This window comes from Gorilla gorilla, chromosome 2, assembly GCF_029281585.2.
Source record: "Gorilla gorilla gorilla isolate KB3781 chromosome 2, NHGRI_mGorGor1-v2.1_pri, whole genome shotgun sequence".
Lineage (NCBI taxonomy): Eukaryota > Metazoa > Chordata > Mammalia > Primates > Hominidae > Gorilla > Gorilla gorilla.
Genome location: NC_086017.1, coordinates 169,767,177 through 169,780,581, shown reverse-complemented (window position 1 = coordinate 169,780,581; position 13,405 = coordinate 169,767,177). Strand labels below are relative to the sequence as shown.

The 13,405-nt window shown below is 39.1% G+C and overlaps 1 protein-coding gene across 2 annotated transcripts in view; it reads right to left on the bottom strand.

Annotated features, from left to right (window-relative positions):
- The window catches only part of GFM1 (G elongation factor mitochondrial 1), a 47,344-nt gene extending 35,870 nt beyond the window's left edge, over positions 1-11,474 (bottom strand). Inside the window, exons 1-9 of one of the 2 annotated variants that reach the window (XM_019024261.4) lie at positions 11,194-11,386; positions 10,124-10,276; positions 9,608-9,740; positions 8,957-9,161; positions 6,758-6,874; positions 5,854-5,910; positions 3,681-3,831; positions 2,459-2,616; positions 1,303-1,387 (exon numbers count right to left, since the gene is read on the bottom strand). In XM_019024261.4, the coding sequence (XP_018879806.2) occupies positions 1,303-1,387; positions 2,459-2,616; positions 3,681-3,831; positions 5,854-5,910; positions 6,758-6,874; positions 8,957-9,161; positions 9,608-9,740; positions 10,124-10,276; positions 11,194-11,274 (1,140 nt within the window). In that variant the 5' untranslated portion in view covers positions 11,275-11,386. Of the gene's footprint in view, positions 1-1,302; positions 1,388-2,458; positions 2,617-3,680; positions 3,832-5,853; positions 5,911-6,757; positions 6,875-8,956; positions 9,162-9,607; positions 9,741-10,123; positions 10,277-11,193 lie in introns of both variants that reach the window. The other variant, XM_004037915.5, reaches the window with a different exon arrangement.
- Between the last annotated feature and the right edge of the window lie 1,931 nt (positions 11,475-13,405).

Here is a 13,405-nt window from a genome sequence, read left to right as displayed (position 1 = left end):
GAAAGTCTAAGAAACTATTACAGCCTAGGAGAGCATAAGGAGACATGACAATCAAATATAACGTGGTCCTCTGGATGGGCCTTCTGTGGTCCTTCTGTCTAGTGAGACGGAAAAAGGACCTAGACAAAAACTAAAGAAATTCAAATGAAGTAAGGATTTTAGTTAATAATGATATATCAGTATGGCCCATTAGTTGTGACAGTGTGTATTAACAATAGAGGAAACTGGGTGCAGGATATACAGGAATTCTCTGGACTATCTTCATAACTTTTCTTTAAAATATTCTAAAATAAGTAAGTTTGTTTCTTTTTAAATCACAAACATCTTTTCGTGTCAAAAACAGGCATTTCAACATAATTTTTAAAGTCTGAATAATGTTGTATTATAAGAATGTACCTCAGTTTATTTATCAAATTGTAATTACTGGGCATTTTCTTTGTTTTTTTTTCCGAGATGGAGTCTTGCTCTGTCGCCCAGGCTGGAGTGCAGTGGTGCGATCTCGGCTCACTGCAACCTCCACCTCCCGGGTTCAAGCAATTCTCCTGCCTCAGCCTCCTGAGTAGCTGGGATTACAGGTGTCCGCCACCATACTCAGCTAATTTTTGTATTTTTAGTATAGACAGGGTTTCACCATGTTGGCTAGACTGGTCTCGAACTCCTGACCTTGTGATCCGCCCGCCTTGGCCTCCCACTCCTGACCTTCTGATCTGCCCGCCTCGGCCTCCCAAAGTGCTGGGATTACAGGTGTGAACCACTGTGACTGGCTGGGCATTTTCAATTGTTTGCGAGATTTTGGTTTTATAAGGTGAGCTGAAGCTAACATTAATTCGCTACCCTTCATTAGTTCCTTAGGACATATTTCTAGAAATGGACCCAATGTTATTTATAACAGTAGAAACCTGGAAACAATATAAACATCTAACAATTAGGAAATTTTAAGCAAATTTTGGTGTATCTACTTGATGCACTGTTATGCTACTACTTAAAATGCTTAAACTATTTATAGAAACATGGACCATTATCTACTGTGACATTAAATAAAAAGAGCAAGACAAAACTATACAGGTAGTATGATTTAGGTAAAAATTTACACTCTTCAGGCAAAGAGAAGAGACTAGAAAGAAATGCACCTAATAACAAAAGAACTATCATGTCAGAGCTTTGGAAATTCTCTACCTGCTCTTTCTACTTTCCTATTTTCCAAATCTTTCATAAAGGTCAGAGTCATTCTGTAATAGGAATAACGCCTACAAGTAAAAACATTCTACAGATAGCAGTTAAATACATTAGAAAGCAACTTACCTCCAGTTTAAAAGCCAGGCCTACAAATGGGTGGGAATTGTCTCTACTGGAGTTCATTAGGATTTTGGTTTTCTCTTTTGAGTCACTTAAAATAAAAGAAATATAAATCTATGAGATGTAATATATGGTATTTCTTTTATATCAATTTATTTCATCAGGAAGTATTATCTGAGAAAAAGCACGTGTGTGGGATATTACTGCTGTCACACATAAGTAAAATTTCACTGAAAGAGATCAATAGAAATAAGTTCTCAGCTGGGCATAGTGGCTCATGCCTATAATGCCCACACTTTGGGAAACAGAAGTGAGAGGATCGCTTGAGCTCAGGAGTTCAAGGCTGTGGTGAGCTATTATTGCACCACTGCACTCCAGCCTAGACAACCGAGCAAGACCTTGGCCCCAAAAAAAAAAAAAAAAAAGGTCTTTAGAGCTTCGCTTAGTTACTACATAGTGATAAGACAAAAGTACACTAAAAAACACAGAAATGGTCTCATAGGGAAAGAAAAGAAACATAACCAATGAGTTTCTTTTGAAGTTTGTTTCTTTTTTTTGGAGTCTTATTCTGTCGCCCAGGCAGGCTGGAGTGCAGTGGTGCAATCTCGGCTCACTGCAGCCTCTGCCCGCCCCAGGTTCCAGTGATTCTCCTGCCTCAGCCTCCTGGGTAGCTGGGCTTATAGGTGCACACCACCACACCCGGCTAATTCCTGTATTTTTAGTAGAGACAGGGTTTCTCCATGTTGGTCAGGCTGGTCTCAAACTCCCAACCTAAGGTGATCCGCCCGCCTTGGCCTCCCAAAGTGCTGGGATTACAAGCGTGAGCCACTGCGCCTGGCAGAAGTTTGTTTCTTAAAGCTTTTTTTTTTTTAACAGTATGTCTGAAAACAGCTAGTCCCAAATGAGAAAATTTTCTAATGATTTAAACCTTGAGAGATAGTAAAACAAATCATACTTCTAACTCAAAACAGAATATGATATAGGAACTAGTATAATAAATATTTTTCTATATGTCAAAATTGTTACCCAAATAAAAACCATGATTGTAAATTATGAAAAAAAAATCACAGACATAATTAAAAGAACTATCCTTAAATTCCTTCACAGTGCATAAATACGAAAGTATTTCTGCATAAACTAAGATTCAGTTTTCAAGACTTACTCCTCCTTATTGAGAATAGCATAGTTCTGGACTTCAGATGGATTTGGGAGGTATTCTAAAACAGCATCTAAAAGAGGCTGAACTCCTTTGTTCTTCAAGGCGCTTCCCAAAAATACAGGAGTAAATGATCTTTTCAGAGTAGCTCTTCGAATTGCTAGCTACAAAAGAAAACAATTTAATGGTAGTTAATGTTAAAATTACATGTTGTGCTTCAAGTCAACTACAAACAAATGAATAAAATGAACTGATACTCTCCTCTTTGGAGTGCTGACTCTAATAGAGACTAAAATCAGGTCTCCAATGAACTTAAGGTCAAAATACAAAGAAAAAAATCACTTTCTTCTTCAGGGCTGGGAAGTGATTTACTATACAACTGCTTTCGACACTCTTGGAATCACTAATTCTCACTAATTTTCAATTTGCTAAAAAAAAAATACATATACACATAGAAAATAGACACACTAATAGAACACTGCAAACAGTACGCTATAATTGTACAAAATAGAGGAAAAAGTAATATATATGCAAAACCAAAAGCCTATGGGAAGGTACACCAGAAGCTATTAACTGGTAACCTGTTTCAGGGACAGGGAAGAGAACTGGGCAGATGGAAGAAAAAAATAAAAGGGTGTTTACTGTTTACCTTTGTATACCTTTTAAATATTTAAACCATATGAACATATGCTCTATTACGAAACATTTAACTTATCTTTTTCTTTTTGTAAAGAACATACACACAGGAAACCAAACAGTACAAATCTCTCATAAATTACAGGTCATGACAGTAGCAGCTCCAGGTCCTGCCCCAGCCCTTAGTGCAAACACCATCAATGTGTCCTGCTGGCTGAGCAGGCCTTAGAGAATACGTAGTGGAGCTTTAGCTCTAGCAGCTGGAAGAGGCCAACAGTAGTGCTGTGGCCACAACCAACAAATGAATAAAATGAACGGACACTCTTTGGAGTGCTGGCTCTAATACAGACTAAAATCAGGTCCCCAATAATTTAAGGGTCCTCAATAACTTTTCTCATTTGAAGTTATTACATAACTCACTTAAAAAAAAGTATACCATGTCAAGTATTTTTTGAGGAAGCCAATTATGTTAAATAAATGTATTGAGATTTCATTAATAAAGCCCATACATAAAAACATCATGTCCCCTCCCTACAAAAAACAAACGACTTCTTTTTGTTGTTAACATAAGACTTATTTTGAAAACACTTGCCTTTAAATCAGAAATCGAGGGGATTTTTTCTTCCAGAAACATCTCACCAAGCTGTTCATCTGAATTGGCAACACATTCAATTAGCTCCTGCCGGTGGTCAGTGGCCGCCGCCCTTAATTCAGCTGGAATCTCACCATATCGAACAATCTGACTAAGAAAGCAAATATTTTGGTGCCTTAAGGATATTCAACTTAATATATGAAGGACTAATGAAAAATATATGATTAATGGTTAAAACATTTTTTTAGGTAACAAAGAGCTCTGATACATTTGCATTCAAATGGCAAATAAGACTAATGTATACCTTTAAAATGTACACAGAATAGTAGATAAATATACTGAAACAGGCAAGTTTAAGGTCAAGGTTGTACTACCAGTAACTGGAAGAGCTAAAACAGTCCACTATAATGAGAAAAAAAAAATCTCTGGTTTTATAATAGACATCACATTCTACTTTTCTGCATACCAAGTTTTACAGAAGATAATGATAAAATATATAACACAAAATCTTCCCAATTTAATGCAACCTGGTTTATCCTTACTCAATATACAGTAAAATACAAGTTCAAAACAATGACTTGACAAAGTATCACCTAAATCAAAGTTTAAACTCTTCAGTGTAGTTTTTACTGTACTCTAATTATTTTAAAACTGGCAAGCATGCAAAGTAATAACAGCATCCATTTACTGAATACTTATAATGCAGTAAGCGCTAAACTAAGTATGTGACAAGTTATTTATTTGATCTTCACATATGAAGTAGCTTCTATTATCTGCATTTTCAGATCAGGAAACTAACTTACACAGGCAAAGTAATTTTCCCAAGGCTGTCCTACTAGTAAACAGAAGAGGTAAGATTCAAAGCCAACCTGTCTGGGGCCCATCTGAGTTCTTTGAAATTCTATTAATCATATTCTTATTAATCACAACATAACAATCTCTAGTAAGCAGTACTAGGAAGACCTTACTCTATTCCTTTCCATTAATAACAGACCTGATCATACACTTTTTAACAAAGAATATCCCAATTTGTAGTTTAAAAAAAGGGTGACTAAATATGACAGACTCTTCAATCTGTGACATCAGTTCTCCATTCCTCCAGAGGTTGAACAGGTAAAATTACAAATAAAATGTTCAAAGCCAAAATGGATATACTTGACATGATATTTAAAAGCAGTCTGAAAATTTTTCAAGGTATTTCTTTTTTTTTTTTTGAGACAGAGTCTCGCTCTGTCACCCAGGCTGGAGTGCAGTGGTGCCATCTCGGCTCACTGCAAGCTCTGCCTCCCGGGTTCAAGAGATTCTCCTGCCTCAGCCTCCCGAGTAGCTGGAACTACAGGCACCCGCCACCACGCCCGGCTAATTTTTTGTATTTTTAATGGAGACGGGTTTCACCGTGTTAGACAGGATGGTCTCGATCTCCTGACCTCATGATCTGCCCACCTCGGCCTCCCAAAGTGCTGGGATCACAGGCGTGAGCCACTGCGCCTGGCCTCAAGGTATTTCTTTAAAAATGGAAATTAATATCAAAAAATAAGCTTTTCAGAAAACACATTCCTAACTTTAATAAAGACAAAAGAAGCCATTTCCAACAAAAAGTAACACTTAATATTCTAAGACTCCCCACAACTTTCAGATTTTAGTTTCAACCTTCCTGGCAAGCTCCCTGCTTCTTAGCCTTTCACGTGTCAGAATCATCTGTGGATTCCTTTCCAAATATACATACAGTAAACTAGGGCTGGAGAAGGGTACATGTACATTAAGATGCTGCATCTGTGGTTCTCATGTACAACAAAGTTTAAGAGTCTCTACTTCTGACAACAGAAATATGTGCCTTGGTAATTCTGGGAAAGTGGATTTATTCATTCATTTACAAATATTTTTGAGTCCCTATTATGTACTAGGCAGTTACAACTGCCTAGTTCTAACTAGTTGTCCTAGGGGCTGGGACATAGCAGTGAATAAAGTAGGAAAAAAGAAAAACAAAAACTCTGCCTTACTGGGCCTTATATCCTAAGGAGTGGTAGGTAAACTTTGTTGTCATTACTCAGCTGTTACATAAAAAGTGAGAGAAACACCTTATCCACTGGACAGACTCCATCCTTTTCCTGCTTACAAGATGGCTGATGAAGATAAATTCTATAGTTCACTGATCACAATGCCATTCGCCCACCTGCCAGACCTGCGATCCCAATTCCATAGCAGAGGAAGGAAATTCCTCAGGAAGTGCCTGTGGAGAAACGACCAGGCTACAGAGGTCACTCCTCAGAACAAAGGATCATTTATGACTCCTCACATTGTCTAGATCAGTGTCAATCAAAGTGTGGTCTGCAGACCTGTAAGAGCAGCATCAACTGGAAACCTTCCAGAAATGCAAACTATGGGCCCCACCCCAATCTACTGATCAGAATCTCTGGAGGTAGAGCCAGGACTATGTCTTTTAACAAAGTCTCCAGGGGATTGTTATGAACAACGCTAAGGTTTGATAACTACCAGGCAATTACAGTACTTTGTAGGTAAAGGTCACTCAAGAGCTGATGGACCAAATACCACATCAAAAAGTTACCAACTTATTTCTTGCATTTCCCAAACCACATTTGTACAATTTTAACTGTTTTAATTTATTAATCTTTTCTGTCCATGTAATTATAAAGCAGGAAGAGCAAATATTTATGATCCCTATTTTCTTCCTAATTTTTATCACAATACCCCAGACCTGGCAGCTGCTCTATTAAAGTCCACAGAATGAATGAATAAATGAACAAGTGCAAAAAGATACAATACATTTACTAACCCAAATTTACAACCCAAACTGAAGGCCTCCTTCTACCACACCATGCACGCCATAATGTGATTATGGGTATATTACCCAAAAAGTAACATAGTCTCTCGCAGAATAAATACTAAATAAAATGGGGAGCAACTAGGATTAAAGGTATTAAAACAAAACCATCTCAGAGTATTCTTGCAGTCGCATTTCAAAAAGATAGTTACTCTGGGTTTGATGAACTTATCCTTTCCTTCTTTTTAATGCTTTTTAAAATTTAAAATTTTAATAATGTATTTTTAGCACTTACCCAAAGTCTCCATCAAAATAGATGGCTCGTTCCTCAATAAGATCTATAATACCTTTAAAATTACCCTCCAAACCAATGGGTATCTGCATAAATGCTGCATTATGATTTACTTTAGACCTGAAAAATAAAAATACACTTGTTTACCTTTTTTCTTCTCCCCTAATCCCTTTGAAATGACAAAATGAATATTTTAAAAAATCAGTGGCAGACACTGGAGAACTGAGAAGGGTGTTACCATCAGGTCAGAACAGAAAATATAAAGCAGCTGGGAACAGACTGACAACGTAACTCAAGGAGCTCAGGAAGCCACAAACCCATTTAGGCAACAAAAAAGAACTCCAGAATAACTGTTTTACCATCAGATCCCCAGATACACTGGATCAAAAGCAGAAGGGGGAAGAACAGATAATGGAGGGCTAGCCAGGAAATTAAATAGTAGGATAGCTGAGCCCACCTCTTTTTTTTTTTTGAAACAGAGTCTCGCTCTATTGCCAAGGCTGAAGTGTGATGGTGTGATTTCCGCTCACTGCAACCTCCGCCTCCCGGGTTCAAGCAATTCTCCTGCCTCAGCCTCCCGAGTAGCTGGGACTACAGGTGCCCGCCACCACGCCTGGCTAATTTTTTGTATTTTTAGTAGAGACAGGGTTTCACTATGTTGGCCAGGCTGGTCTTGAACTCCTGACCTGGTGATCCACCCGCCTCGGCCTCCCAAAGTGCTGGGATTACAGGCGTGAGCCACCGCGCCCGGCCCAGGCTCAAAACCGAATAGAAACTGCATTCACTGGCAAGAATCCTCACTGGAAAAGAATATGCTCTAGCTACCACTGTTTAGTCTAGACTCTAGACTCCCATCTATAACTATGGTTAAAGATCTAATAATCACCAAATATTTGAAGGAAACCAAAAGCTTGAAAGAGAAATGTGAACTTAATAGCACTTACCTCCAAGAAGAGAGTTACTTGAGGAAAGAAAATAAAATGTAAAGATTTGAGAAACAATTACCTCTACTGATAAAAATGTTGCAATGAAAGAGAAAGTTTATGAAAATTAAGTACACAATTGCTGAAAAAAAAAGTTTTCAGGCAAGCTAAGTAACTGAAGAGACACAAATGAATATCAAATTAGTGAGCTGGAAGATCAACCCCAAGAATTCTCTCATAAGCCCAATCCAAAATGAGAAGGAGACAGAAAGAATAAGTACCATAGAAAAGATAAGACATGAAGGTCAGATCTAGAAGTTCCAGATTTTTATCTGCTTTATAGAAGTTACAAAATGGAAAACAAATAAATGGGAGTGGAGAAAAGAATGAATCAAAGTAATCAAATAAATGCTAAAACAGTGTTTCCTTGGAATTCAGAAGAAGATTTGGGGAAAAAAGACCATCTATTGCCAAGCACAAGTAAAATAAGGATAAAAACTAAAAACAATTTACCAAAAAAAGTTATAAACACCCCACTAAGAAAATGTTCACTTTCATATCAAATATATCACTTCCATCAGATTTTTTGTCATCAGATACACCATTCTCAGCCTGTCCACTACCATAAACTTTACACCTACATATCCATCAACTATGCCATGTGAAACGTAAGTATGAGCTCTACAGCTACACGTGCACATCTACAAAAGGTGAAAAGTGAAATTCTGACTCTTTTTAAAGGCTTTGTGAAATATATAGTATTGTGTAAAATTTAAAATGCTATAAATACTACTGGTTCTATCTGGTACAGAGAGGAAGTGTTACTGTTGTCCTAAAAAATATGTTTCTGTCTGAAAAGAAAACCTCATCTCTATGGCAAACTACTTAAGGGCATTAATTAAAATGCTTCAAGGAAAAATTAAAACCAAAGATGATCTTTTGTCTAAATAAAACACAAGGTATTTTTAGAATCTAGATTATAACTTCTCTCATAATAGCAAAACAGTATAAACGGTCAGACTGTTTTCGGAATTCATCTTCAACCTCCCTAGAATTTAAGTAATATTGTCCCCATTTTACAGAGAAGGTAGTTGATGAGATCATACCACAAGCCAATTTACTAAAATCAGTGTTCCACTTACTAACTCACTCACATAAATATATTTAAAAAACTAAATTTAAGAATAAAGTTTAATGACAGTGAATTAATCACCCTTTTGGATATAAGGTTTGCTGTCTAGATCATCACATCCTCTTTGTTTATTCTAAGGCTCATTACCTCATTTGCTGCAGGGCCCTGGCTGGGTTGGAGCCCATTCGGTCCAATTTGTTAATAAAAGTTAGAAACGGAACGTTGTAGCGCTTCATCTGACGATTGACAGTCATGGTCTGGCACTGTACCCCTCCAACAGCACAGAGAACAAGGACTGCACCATCCAACACTCTCAGGGCCCTTTCAACTTCTATTGTGAAGTCCACATGCCCTGAATAAGATGAAGTATGAGAGGGTCTTAAAGAGCAATCTGAATTTTTAATATATGCACTATTAGAAGTTTTTGTATCTCTGCTCATCACACAAGTCTTCTAATTAGAATGTAGATTCCTGAGCTCACCAATACTATTCACCAACCCTTAGGTGCAGGGCCTGGCAAGATCACTTCAAGAAAATACTAGGGCACAGGCACCTTTAGAATCAGCTAGAATATGTAAAAGGCAAGAATCTGCCTACTCACAATTTACTTGCACAAATTTTCAAGAAAACTACATAAGGATGAAGTGCTCTAGGTCCTAAGTTAGTCTTCTTTAATAGGAATTCAGTGTTACACTTTTGAGTATTTGACAATCAAAAACTAATTGGGTCATAGTAAGAGAAAGAACCAAATGTGCTTTTGCCAAAAGAAGCTGCAATAAAACCAAGAATCCAACTCACCAGGAGTATCTATAATGTTAATATTGACATCTTTCCACATGGTGTAAGTGGCTGCTGACTGAATAGTGATTCCTCTTTGTCTCTCTAGTTCCATGGAATCCATGACAGCACCAACTCCATCTTTACCTTTCACCTAAACACAAGCACAGCAATTCAGACTTTCTCTGTCCCTGCATTCCAAGAAGGAAAGAAATCTTAACTGAAATGGAAACAGTTGCCAGGTCCAGTGGCTCATGCCTATAATCCCAGCACTGTGGGAGACTGAGGCAGGATGATAATTTGAGCCCAAGAGTTTGAGACCAGCCTGAGCAACAAAGTGAGACCTCGTCTATAAAAAATAAAAAGAAAACCAGAACACAGATACTTAACTTAAGCAACTTTCAGATAAGCCTAACTGTCAAAAGTCCGCTGTTACCACTGTTTTAATCTTTCAGGTTTATAAGCTTTATTAAATAATAGCAACAAAACAATTAAAATCTGATTCTAATTAATCCGGAATCAACCGTGAATATATACCTCATGCATCTTTGCAATTCTGCCAGTGTAGTAAAGGACTCGTTCTGTTAATGTAGTTTTCCCAGAATCAATGTGAGCTGAGATTCCAATATTTCGTATTTTTTCATTAGGAATCACCCCTGATGAAGACCATCGGCAGGCCTTCCAATTAACCTGAAAAAAATACGAGAGCTCAATTCTATGCATCTTTTACAAGAGAGAACAATAGACAATTAAAAGGAGTATGGTGGACATTATTCCTCCAAGAAATCTCACTGGATATGAGATAGCTTGAGAAAGGCACCAGGGGAAACGTTTAAGCCTAGAACTCTTGTAATCAGAGGACAGACTTCAAAACAAGACAGAAAAGACGTATTCTTTTAAATTAATTAATGAATAAATTAAATTTAATTAAAATGGGAGATACTTTTTACTACAGATTTGAAAATACACACTGGGGCAGATAAAATCACAAAGACAGCTCCAAAAACTACTTTAATAGAAAATACAAATTTTAGCTTAAATTTAACTTAATTTTCTTCCCTTTCTCCTTTATTGTAGTTCACAGATGACAAATATGTTTGAGAACTTATATGCTCTATGCAGTGATGCTAATAGCTCCAAGACAGCCCCCAAAGATCTCCAATTCCCTCCAAACAAAAACAATTCATGAAGCTTGTTTTAACTTTACTCTGGTGGCAGGGGATGGGGATCCCTATTAGACGGAATGAAGATACAGTATAAACCTTTCCCTATAGGACTGCATATCCAAAATGCACAATTATTCAAGGGAAAAGAGAGGCAAAACAAACAAACAAACAAACAAAAAACCTTAGAAAAGGTGGATAAAATATCAAAGTATCTGAGTGACAGGCACTTTTAGTTGATTAAACCCCAGGGATACCAGAGAGCGAAACAAACGAGCTAACGAGCTAATGTGCAGGCACCGAAGTGCTTTTCAGCACTGACGAGCGACCGCCAGTATTCGGAACTGTCAGGAGGACCCAGGGGGTGTCACGGCCTTCCATTGCCCAGAAGGGATCACAAGGTTCCGGGAATGGTTCCGATTCAGCCTCTCTATGCTCCGGTACCTGCTTCCTCTGCCAGCCTAGGGAGGCGGGGGCCCTTCCGCGCCCCAGAGCCGCGACGGCTGCGGCTCCCAGGAGTCTCATGGCAAGCGCAGAGCACGCGTCAAAGTCCCCTGGCGCCGGGTGGGTTCAGCTGCCGGTAACGCACCGGGAAGCGGTCAAAGTCACGCCGGCAGCCAATGTTGTAAGAGCACTTCCGGGGCAAAGGACGCGAGGAAAAAGAGAGTGAGGAAAAGAAAGAAGAGCAACTGGACTGGAGGCGGAGCAGTGCCTACGCTGCTCGCGCGCCTTCTGCCGACTTGGAAGAGAAAGTGCAATCGCTTTGCGGAGCTAAAAAAGTGTTTGCTCCCAGTAAGACGGCATAGGTATATGGGTGAGGGAAGGGAGTCCTTCTTTTGTCTTCGTCTTGTTTTTTAAACATTACCTCTGTATGAAGATACAGAATTTAAACATGGTTGTTAGGCCTATAAAGCAATGTGGAGAAATGTATATAACAGAATTTAAGTAGAAAAAAGCAAAATTGTCTATTACAAATATTAATAGGTATATATATGACATGGCCTGAAAAAGAACGTGGACAAATTATAGTGAATGAACTATCAATTACAATCACAAATACTTTTCCTCATGTCAAAATGTTATTTGTTATTGTTCGATGTCAGACATTTCATGTCCAGTCCATGTGGATGGAAGACTGCATCCTTGACCATTCTGCTTGGATGTGTTAAGAGGCATGTTGAACTTAACAGGTCCAAAACTGAGCTTCGGATCTTCTTCCCCAAACCTTCTACAGTCTTATCCATCTCATAAATGTAAACTTTAGTGACTCTAGCCAAAAATATTAGTCGCTTTGACACCATGCTGTGACATCTCCGGTCTAATCAGTCAGCATATCCTGTAAGCTCTACTTTCAAAAAGACATCCAGGGCCGGATGCGGTGGCTCACACCTGTAGTCCCAGCACTTTGGAAGGCCGAGGCGGGCAGATCACGAGGTCATGAGCTGGAGACCATCCTGGCTAACACAGTGAAACCCCGTCTCTACTAAAAATACAAAAAAAAATTAGCCGGGTGTGGTGGCGGGCGCCTGTAGTCCCAGCCACTCGGGAGGCTGAGGCAGGAGAATGGTGTGAACCCAGGAGGCGGAGCTTGCAGTGAGCCAAGATCGCGCCACTGCACTCCATCCTGGGTGACAGAGTGAGTCTCAAAAAAATAAAAAAAATAAAAAATAAATCCAGAACTTACTTCTCCCCACCTCTCAGTACTGCCGTTTCTGGAGGGAACTATTGTAATAGCCTTGTAACCGATCTCACTGCTTCTATCCTTGTTGCTGTCAGTGGACCGGTTCGGGTGCTTGACTTCACCACACAAAAGAATTTGAAAGCAAGTACAAAGTAAGAGTAGGCGAAAAAGTTTCTTGTAAACTAAAAGTACACTCTGAGAGGCAGAGTGGGCTGCTCAGAAGACAGATAGACAGCCTTTAGTATCTCTAGGGAATTCCCTTTATGGGTGAGGCAGGAGAACAGGGTCTAGAGACAGGGAACCGAAGGCCCTGCTGACTTCCTAGAGCTGAACCAAAAGGAAAACCCCACCTCTCCATGCCCAACTAACAAAAGGATCGGAGGCTACTCCCAATGCACTGCATTGCAGATGAAAAAATGGAAAGTACCTCTGACTGGTCCCCTCTGGCAAATAATCAGACTGGTAGCAGGCCAAGCCCTCATGTGTAACTTTGTAACTTCACTTCAGCCTCTGATTGGTCACCTCCTGCAACCAAGCAGGCTGGTTATGGGCCACTCCTTCATTTACATAGGGTGTAACCAATGGGAACGCTCTAGAGGGTATTTAAATCCCAGAAAATTCTGTAATAGGTGCTCTTGAGCTGTGGAGTGTACTTTTGTTTCAACACATCTGTGCCTTCATTGCTCCATTCTTTCATTGCTTTGCTTATGTGTTTTGTCCAATTCTTTGTTCAAACGCCAAGAACCTGTATGACTCATAGTCAAGACCCTTCACTGGTAACATGGGAGCTGTACATATATATTCATAAAATACTGGTAAGGTCAAGTATGCAAAGGTGGACCTGTGGTTGGCACAGGTACTCGGCATCTACATGTTCTAACACAGGAGTCCCCAACCTCTGGGCCAGAGACCAGTATCAGTCCATGGCCTGTTAGGAACCAGGCCACACAGTAGGAGGTAAGCAGTGGGCGAGCG